Source organism: Citrus sinensis, chromosome 5 (genome assembly GCF_022201045.2).
Source record: "Citrus sinensis cultivar Valencia sweet orange chromosome 5, DVS_A1.0, whole genome shotgun sequence".
Classification (NCBI taxonomy): Eukaryota; Viridiplantae; Streptophyta; class Magnoliopsida; order Sapindales; family Rutaceae; genus Citrus; species Citrus sinensis.
In genome coordinates, this window is record NC_068560.1 from 29,731,697 (window position 1) to 29,741,727 (window position 10,031).

Here is a 10,031-nt window from a genome sequence, read left to right on the forward strand (position 1 = left end):
TTGTGGCTGAGTGGACTACATGCCTTGATTCTCAGATAGGAGTGCTCTTTTCGTCAACCATCATGGACCGGGTCTACCCACCTGTGGTCCCGAGGAGGGTATCTTCGTGAACGAGCAGAATACTCCTGCCCGTGAAAACCTGCTACCAAACTTCTGCTCATCTGCTCCATTGTAAGGAGGCTGGCTCCTCGTCCAGGGCATGGCTGGTCTTGTCAAAGCATATCCCCCAAACAAATGATCAGGCAGCTTTCTATCTCTGAACGTTCCATTACCGAAATCGAATGACCTGATAATTTTTTTATCAGTACCATTTCTCTCTTTTCTCACTGCCAGCCAATGTTGAGCTCCACTTAAGTGCACAGTCGAATTCGAACTCAGTCATGGCGTACGTGGAATATTAGGTTGAATGTTTTTCAGTGAATGAACTTGAATCTCATTGTGCTCGCGGTGTAATTGTTCAGAAGCAACTTCTCTAGCGTGGACAGTAAGTAAGATCTTGAAGTCACCAGTTCTATGACCATAGCCAAATCCTATAATGGCAAAAGTAGCAAATGACCCTTTCATTTCTTTCTTCCAAACAAAAACTAGTTGTAGCAGAGGATCTATATTGTTCGTTTTCCCAGTCAAAACTCCTGTGACTTGGAATTTTCTTGTATTTTCTCGTGGAGACATAGGAAAGTGACAACTGTGAAAGGAATTAAACAACAAACAAATCAACCCACTACAAGTACTAACAGTTTGCGTCGAATTGATGGGAAATTTAACTTCATCAAACTGAACCAAGTTCTTGTTGCATCGCAAAAAATTGTTTTCGAAAAAGTTTCCTCCTTTATATTGAACAAGGTTGCAACTGTTAGTAGATTCACTTAACTTGGCATGCAAGGCTACAAACGCTGGATTAGATATCACAGAGTACCATTGTTTGCTTGCACATTTAAAGCGTGTCAAAATTTTCACTGATAATTTTAAAAGGGTTTCAACCATGGACTTTGCTGGTAAGGATTTTGACATTGTGGCTTATGTTTGTTCTTGCTTTTCTTTAGAGGGGAATTATGTTTGGGGTAAAATTTAAGCGATGCATTAGTATATATAGAGAGGTAATTATTAATTATAAGAAGAACAGTTCAGCAAAGGTGCCATCTCATGAATGAATGATTCCTTATACGCTACTGCTGCAGTTTTTTTTTATGCTGCTTGTAGCTTGTGTTCCCCCAAATTACCCATCTTTCATGTTCTCTCTGTGACTATTTGGTGACTGAGACAATTTGTAAATACTACAGCTATTACTGATTTTTTACTAAATAAACTTTTACAACTAGCTGTATGATTTTTTTTAAGTTCTTTGTCGATTTGCATTTATGTTATTTAGCAGCTGCATAGGTGCTCGTGTAACTGTCAGATTTGTTGACTCTTGCTTTGAAGTTTAAATTATTTGCAGAACAAACGCTAATGCCATGACGTTAAGTTAGTAACATGAGATGTAAGCAATAAGCTGAAAATTTGGAAAAACAAAGCCAATTGCTTTGGGAATAATTTGCATTACTGAACAATAAGAGAAGAAAATTTCCTTGCTTCAGTTATAAGTGGCACAAACATAATGTACAAATGTCTCCCCAAAAAAAAAAAAAATTGCAGATATCTCTATCATATCTACTAATTTTGGTACTTTATGGAGAAACTAGGCTCTCTGTGTAGATGACAGCATTAGCAACCCAATTACTGCTTTCACATTGTACAACTTCCTGAGTTTTATGATCATACAAGACAAGCTCCCCATCATCATTTCTCAACATTACTTCATCATTTGCTCCAAAACCTAAGTACTGCCATGCAAATTGTGCTCTTAAATCAACTGTGAACAGATTAATCCAATGCTCGACTTCTATATTCTCCTTCATCACATACACACTACAAATACCAAGTCCGGCGGTATTATCTTCGGTATGACAAGAAACAAACAAAGCAATAGATTTTTCGAGTATCCCAATTGATCTTTCTCTATGTATATGATCAGTATTGTACAAACAGTCGGGCAGCTTTCTGTATCTGAACGTTTCATCACCAAAATCAAATGACACGATAATGTCTTTATTAGTACCATCACTCTCTTTTCTTATGGCCATCCAATGTACAGCTCCATTTAAGTGCACAGTCGAATTCGAACTCAGGCATGGAATGCATGGAACATTAGGCTGAATCCTTCTCCAACAATTGTTTTTCAGTGAATAAACTTGAATGTCACTGAACTCACGGCGAAATTGTTCGGAAGCAACTTCTCTAGCGTGGACAATAAGTAAAATCTTGAAGTCACTAGTTCTATGATCATAGCCAAATCCTGTAATGGCAAAAGTAGCAAACGAACCTTTCATTTCTTTCTCCCAAATAAAACTAGCGGTGGCAGAGGATCTATATTGTTCTTTTTCCCAGTCAAAACTCTTGTGACTTGGAATTTTCTTGTATTTTCTCGTGGAGGGGTTCCAAACAAACATGGGAAAGTGACAACTGTGAAAAGTATTAAGCAGCAAACAAACCAACCCACTGCAAGAACTAACAATTTGCGTCGAATTGATGGGGAATTTAACTTCATCAAACTGAACCAAGTTGCTGTTGCATAGCGAAAAATTGTTTTCGGAATAGTTTCCTTCTTTATACTGAACAAGGTAGCATTTGTTAGTTGATTCACTTAACTTGGCATGCAAGGCAACAAACGTAGGATTCGATATCACGGAGTGCCATTGTTTGCTTACACATTTAAAGCGTGTTAAAGTTTTGACTGGTAATTTTAAAAGGGTTTCAAGCATGAACTTTGCTGGTAAAGATTTTGACATTGTGGCTTATGCTTGCTCTTGCTGTTCTTTGGAGGGAGATTATGTTTGGGATAAAACTCAAGCGATGAATTAGTATATATACTTATATAGAGAGGGCAATTATTAATTATAACGTGTGGAGAAAGGAAACGTCGGTGTCCTTATACGATCGGGAAACCTAAATTCGAATCGAGTCCAAGTTCCGTAAACGTTAAGGTGTCTTGTTTATTATACAAGGATTTTATTTTGATCTCCTTGTCAACAAACATGATCTTATCCTTCCTTACAAAGAATTCAAATTTATTTAATAATAAATACAATTTATTTGTTAATTAATCAGTGACTCTTTCCTTTCTTATAGGGCCAAAGATTTATCTTCAATTCTCAGTAGAAATTGCATAGAAGAAGAAAGTACCTTAGTTGAATAATCCCCCATTATTTTATGTGGTAGTGGATTTTGTATTTACTAGGGGAAGTGGGCGAGTGAGAGACGGCTAAAAGACCGCCCATCATCAGCAAAGCCGAAGTAAATACAATTTTTAAAATCAATTAAAGCAAGATATTTGTACACATAGAGGTATTAGTTAGTATTAATTAAAATGATAACTGGGATTATTTTCTTAAAGAGTAGTCTCGATTAAATGATGGCTTCGGGCATCTCAGAGTTTTTGTTGTTGGGTTGAATATCAAACTCTACCACGATATAAATTATCACTGACTTGGTTAACGAAATTTAAGGAGACAATAATATTGTTTGTAATGTACTAATCTAATTCAAATACCTTTTTGTGATAGAAAAGAAGTTGTTTCCTTGGCATGCAAGACAGAGATAAATATAAAATCAGTAGTATATGTTTGTGTGGCGTGAGTTGGAATTTGGAAATGCTACGTTTTTCGTTTTCATATCCAAAAACATCCTAAAATTGTTTTTTTTTTCTTCCAATTTATTATCTCATGAGACTTACAATCAGTTTGAATATTTGTTATAATAATTTTACAGATATAAAGATTGACATTAATTACTTAAGATTAACTAATGGAAAAGAAAATAGTTGAATCAAAATAATTCTTTTTAAATTTCTATTTCAGTCGTAGGAAAATCAAGAAAATAAAAGAAAGTTTCAAGAACTCGCTTATCTCAAATTCACACTTAAATTGTAAAAAATAAAATAAAATTCAATTCAATACCATTCAATTCAATGTCGAAAAAGTTTAAGGGGACTCTAAAAAATAAGCTAAATTATTAAAAATAAACAATCCCTTAGTTCGACCTATCCACTTCACAGTTTGCCATTGATACTAAAAAATGTACCAATGCAATCTCTTAAACATAACTCAAAACAAACAGAAGAGATTAGTATCAATGCAATCTCTTAAACATAACTCAAAACAAACAAAAGAGATGCAACAAACAGTCAATGATAGGAAAGAAAACATTGACAAAGCTCTCTGGATGTTGAGGAGAAACAGAGGAGTCAAAGGAGCAAGAATTTGTAGAGAATAATGATTTTCAACTATAGTATAATGAAGGCTTTATGTCGTATGATTGATCCTCCTGGCGGCCATCTATTTGGCAATATTTTTTTTATAATCTTTTAAGGTTTAATAATTTTACACTTCAATCATATTTCAATATATTTTTATCTTAGTTAATGAGTTATTTGCCCACTATATAGAAATTTTTTTTTATTATGTGAAATTATTTATTTAACTATTTCATCATCTAAAGAATAAAGACCCGTTTGCGGATTCTAGGGGAATAGGTTGGTTAAAAGACTTATTATTAGAGAGTCGCTTTACGTTATTTAGTACTGAGAGTAATTATATAGCCATAAACTCTTATACAAACAGACGTGCAAAAATAAAATTAGTTAAATTAAATATTTTAGCCCACATGATTTATTTTTATTATTTTATATTTTTATTCAACAATGAATTGACACCACATCTAAGTGGTGCCACGTAAGCAAGGCCCCCACAATCGACAGATTTCATGACTCGTCACTCGCACAACTCAGCCACATTTCACCGATATATCCGCCCCAGCCACAGCCGGCTTTGCAACTCAAAGATAAGGCGCGCACGACCCATGCACCGGAGGCCGACGTCGTTTCGTTCATTTTGATTTGACTGAACCAGAGACTGCATGAGAGAGAAAGATTTCGCGAGTAATAGGCGGTGCTTCAAGTGGAACTTGAAGTTGAGTAAGGGTTTGGTTTTGTATAATAATACTAGAAAGAAATGGCCACGGCCTTGGCCATTAGTCAACCGGTGTCGTTTAATTTGTTCAACGTTTCCGCCGGGAAAGCTTCTGCTCTATCACAACAACCGCCGTCTCGAATTCGTTATCGCCTCTCTTCTCGCCGATGGTTGAACCTCGACTCCACCTCCGCTTCTCATCGGTACTTCTTTTATTTGGTTATTTATTTATTTTTAAAATGATATTTGTGGTCTTGTTTGGTTGCTGATAAAATGTGAAGAATTGGAAGGGAGAAACTGGAAATTCATGTACTTTTGTATTGCGTTTGCTTCATTGCAGCAAAACGAAGCATTAGTTTTCTTGATACTATGAATTTGCTGAAGTTTGAGCTAAAAAGATTTCATTTTTTCTTTTAAGACTCCTTATAATCTCACAATTGTTTGCTTACAGCAATTTCGTTGCTGTTGGAAGTGTATAGAATAATAAGCAGCTGAAAATGCAATTTGGTTTAGCGTTTTGGCTTGTATGGTAATGGTATCCGAATGTGTACTTTCCGTCTGAAGTTTTGATTTTTCTTTTGACAGTTTTGTTTCGAGGTGTTCAATAACGAATACGGAGGTACAATTGGACCATGTTGCTGCCGACGATGAGGTTCGAGAAGATATGTCAACTAATGAAATGGAGTGTCCAGTCTCCGTTGTTCAGCTCAATTCTGAAATGCTTCAGATCAATTCTGAAATGCTTCAGATGGATTCTTTGACTTTACTGACTGAAGGAACTTTTGTAGATAGTCTTTTGACAACAATACCTGTACGCGTGATTGCTAGTTGGATCCCTTCTCACTTCTACTTATATCTCAATTTCTTTCCACTCTTGAAAGTATTGGTGTTTATTTCTCATGTTATTTTATTACATTCTTTGCTGCCTTAGGTTTTATCTGAGGAGGAGCAGAATGCCCTTGCTGCAACTCCAGCCCACCCAGAGGGTTTGTATGGTGAGAAGCAGTCCCTTTTAGTCTTTATTAAGGCATGTTATTCCCCCTTTTTTTTTTTTAATTGTAAACTGCTCGAGTGGTTGAGATTTTTTCTGTTTCTTGTGCAATTGGAGTTCTGTGCTTTTTAGAATCTTAGATTGTAAAGAAATTTTTATTCTAGTCCAATGAAACAAATTATCTATGGATTTATAAGTGCTATTAAAGCCTCTGGATGTGATATTTTTCAGCTCTCTATGCCTGTTGTCTAGCTGGCAATTTGGTGGAACAGCTTTGGAATTTTGCTTGGCCTTCTGCTATTGCATTGCTTCATCCAAGCCTTCTGCCCGTGGCAGTCATGGGATTCTTTTCCAAGGTTGCGATCTTTTCATTGAAATTATTTGACATTGTAGAATAAGATCATGGGGAAGATGCTTTCTAAAGACTATTTTGTTAAACAGCTTATACTAATTGTTGGAGGTCCGTTAGTTGGTAAGCTTATGGATCATTCTCCCAGAATACCTGCGTATATTTGCTTGAATACTGTCCAGGTACTAGCTTATCAAACATTATTTACCTGGAGACTGATTTGCAGCTGAATCTCTTTTGATTTCTTAACAAAATTTTCTGCTTTTGTAGGCAGCTGCTCAGTTGTTATCTGCAGCTATGATTATTCATGCCCATACTGTTATTCCTACTTCGTCATCCATGCTTCTACATCCTTGGTTTTTTGTTCTAGTTTTAGCTGGGGCTGTTGAGAGGCTAACTGGAGTAGCTTTGGGTGTTGCTGTGGAACGTGATTGGGCTGTGCTGGTAATTGCTTTCTGTCCTTTTCTTGTTCCTTTTTATTTGTTAATAACTATTCTTTCAACTGGGAAGTTGAGTGTGTCCTAAGTTTGTATTTTCATGTGAACAGTTGGCAGGGATTAACAGGCCTATTGCACTTGCAAAAGCAAATGCTGTTCTTAATCGTATTGATCTGCTCTGCGAGGTGTGTTTGAATTTTGTAATTCTCTATATTTTTAATACATTTTTGAATTTTGTAATTCTCTATATTTTTAATACATTCTTGTAGTTTTTTTTTTTAAAAAAAAACAGTCATGGGTAAGGTTTGCCATGTTACTTGCAATGAAGAGTACTTGTATTCTTGCAAAGAATTGAGAGCTGCACAGTAATAGACTTAAGATTGTTTATAATGCAGATAGCTGGAGCTTCACTATTTGGTATACTTCTCTCTAAGTATGAACCAGTGACTTGCTTGAAGTTTGCTGCCGGTTTGATAATGTGGTCCTTGCCTGTGATGGTAATTTCTATTCTTCTTTACTCTGTCTTTCTTGTTCAGGAAATAAGGTGCTGTTTCAGTTTTACTAACATGGTTTCTCAGATTATTCTCACATGGTTTACCAACAAAATTTCATCTGGAGTTCTTGACCGGGCTAAATGTTCACAAAGCTGTTGTAGAACATCCAATGAAGGGCCTGCGCCTGATGCGGACAATATAGGTAAAGCTTTTTGATGCAAACATTCAAAGAACATTTAAGGGCCTGTGCCATACTATATCTAACAGTTGCCATCTTCTGGATCACCAGTGGATGTTGGTATTGAAGCTATCAAGCTTGGGTGGAAGGAGTACATGCAACAGCCAGTTCTTCCTGCAAGTCTTGCATATGTCCTTCTATGCTTAAATGTTGTTCTCACTCCAGGCAGTTTGATGACAGCATTTTTGACACAGCGAGGTATTTTTCAAAGTCAACCTCCAAATTCTAGAGCTTCCTTATACAATTTCAAGTGCAAACAAGTGACAAATTCCCATTGATGCATGCATCTGCAGCAAGCCACAAGTTTCATTAGTTGTAGCTAATTTTCTGGAGAACCATGATTGTTAACAATCAGACCCTGGTTTTGTGGAGGTGTCCATCACTTATTTGATGTAAAACTTTGCCGGCCTACATTTATCATGAAGTATCACACATATAAAAGCAGCTGACCTTGGTCAGCATTCATAGGATATTCACTGTCTTTTGCCGACCTTGTTCTCGTGTTTTAAAAACATTAATCTGCCTTAAGTGTGACTTTTCATGCAGATAATTTTGATTGAAAATCATATTCTCCATTAGATTTGTTTAGTTTTCTAAGGCCTTCTCTGTGAAGTTGAAGGGTCCTTGTTTGCTTGAATATGTTATATGAATAACCAAGTGCAAGAGGAGGGTATTGGCTGGCATACTTGTGACTGCCTTTATTATTTTGTTCTTCTTCTTCCGATCAGTGGAGATCTTTGTAATTCTGTTCAAACCTTGCCATACAACAGCTTTCTTCTGTCTTTTCTCAGAAATTTCATTTTGACATGGAGGTATTATGTGGCATTTTTTTAACAGGTTTGAATCCATCTATCATTGGGGGATTCAGTGGGCTATGTGCTTCTATGGGCGTTGCAGCAACATTTTTATCAGCATACCTTGTTCGTCGCCTAGGCATTTTGAAGGTTGCCTCTTATATTTGTCTTTCTCCTTACCAGATTACTAGAATTTCTGGTTCGGGATGTAATTCTTACAGATACGTTTTTCTTCATATTACCAGGCTGGAGCAGCTGGATTGATATTCCAGGCTTCACTTCTTGCCATGGCAGTTGCTGTGTACTGGAGTGGATCTTTATCCCAGCAGAACCCTCTTCTTTTCTTCTTGTGCTTGATTGTGAGTATGCCCTTTTATCTTCTTAGTTATAGATGACAATTGTTGACAGGACTGAAGAAGATTTTCATTTTCAATATTCTCTGAGCCTCTCAGTAGTTTGTGTCGTGTACTTTGTTGGTTCGTTTTTTTTTTTTCAAAAAAATACATACAAGACCTGCTTTTGCATGCAGGTATTATCAAGGTTGGGACATATGTCATATGATATTGTGGGAGCACAAATTCTTCAAACTGGTATCCCATCATCCAAAGCAAATCTCATTGGGACAACAGAGATTTCAGTCGCAAGTTTAGTGGAGTCTGTAATGCTAGGAGTTGCGATAATTGCAAATGATGTTTCACACTTTGGATTTCTAGCAACCCTGTCACTTCTATCAGTAGTTGGAGCTGCATGGATGTTCTGCCATTGGCTGTTGAATCCAACAGATGAACAAAGAAGTCTTTTCTCTTTTGACCCTCAGTCTTAAATCTTAATGTAAGAACCTGTTTCATTTCCCTTTCCGTCAATTATATTTCAGCTGATTAGTAGTTTTTGCACCTCACTTGCATAAAATAGGCTGATAACATTTGTTGCATTTTGCATGAGAACTTCATAGTGCGGGGAATTAGTTTTTCTGGTGATATATATATTTATCTTCTTTGACGTATTTTCCTCTATTTTTACAGTGATCAGTTTCTGCCACACAACAATCATTCAATGTAATTAGGGTCGGAACATTTTCATGGTATACCTCTACACCTTCCACATCTACGCCGGTAAATCTTTTATGAAGCTTTAGGTACATCTTCTCCACACAATAGATGATTGTATGGCTTTGTCATATAGTCTGTAACACGCCCTCTTATAAATGCAAATTAGATGACGTGTTTGAAGCAGGTTTAATTTACCCCATCGTTCCTGCATGTACAAACATTGACTAATTCAATCATATTATATTTTTTTTCGCCACCAACCAGTTTCTTCTTCTGAATATCTTCTTCACTTGTGTAAATAAATGGTCCATTTTACCCCCACACATTTTTTCTTACACTTTCTAAGTCGTGTTAAAACTTTCCAAGTTGGAAGTATGAGTTGATGAGTTCAGCTGTTCGTAAACGTCTCATAAAGAAGTCTGTGGCTGGTATTAAAAACCTATCATCGTTTTGTTACATCACAGTTGCTGTAAGGAGATTTCAAATTTCAGTCCGCCACAAGACTCAGAAGAATTAATTCTACTATCAATCACGATGGGGACGCTTTGGCAAAGAATTAAAGATTAGAAAAATGATGTAGGAGCATGTTAGAAAAAGAACAAGCTTGAGTTGATTTGAGCTGAGCTGACTTGATTCGTGATGCTGATGTTGAATAGTCGAAAACAGTGCCATT

General features: G+C 36.4%; 2 protein-coding genes across 2 annotated transcripts; one reads left to right on the top strand and one right to left on the bottom strand.

Moving 5' to 3' along the window:
* Positions 1-1,533: 1,533 nt before the first annotated feature.
* On the bottom strand, positions 1,534-2,856 carry LOC127902662 (F-box/kelch-repeat protein At3g06240-like). The gene has a single exon (XM_052442379.1). The coding sequence runs from the start codon at positions 2,826-2,828 to the stop codon at positions 1,668-1,670; it is 1,161 nt and encodes a 386-aa protein (XP_052298339.1). The 5' UTR covers positions 2,829-2,856; the 3' UTR covers positions 1,534-1,667.
* Positions 2,857-4,828: 1,972 nt separating this feature from the next.
* LOC102626577 (solute carrier family 40 member 3, chloroplastic) lies at positions 4,829-9,618 on the top strand. The gene is made up of 14 exons (XM_006472154.4): positions 4,829-5,209; positions 5,592-5,817; positions 5,938-6,001; positions 6,229-6,353; positions 6,439-6,528; positions 6,617-6,790; positions 6,894-6,968; positions 7,179-7,280; positions 7,362-7,479; positions 7,567-7,713; positions 8,353-8,459; positions 8,555-8,668; positions 8,839-9,140; positions 9,332-9,618. The coding sequence occupies exons 1-13, from the start codon at positions 5,049-5,051 to the stop codon at positions 9,130-9,132; spliced, it is 1,797 nt and encodes a 598-aa protein (XP_006472217.2). The 5' UTR covers positions 4,829-5,048; the 3' UTR covers positions 9,133-9,140; positions 9,332-9,618.
* Positions 9,619-10,031: the final 413 nt, after the last annotated feature.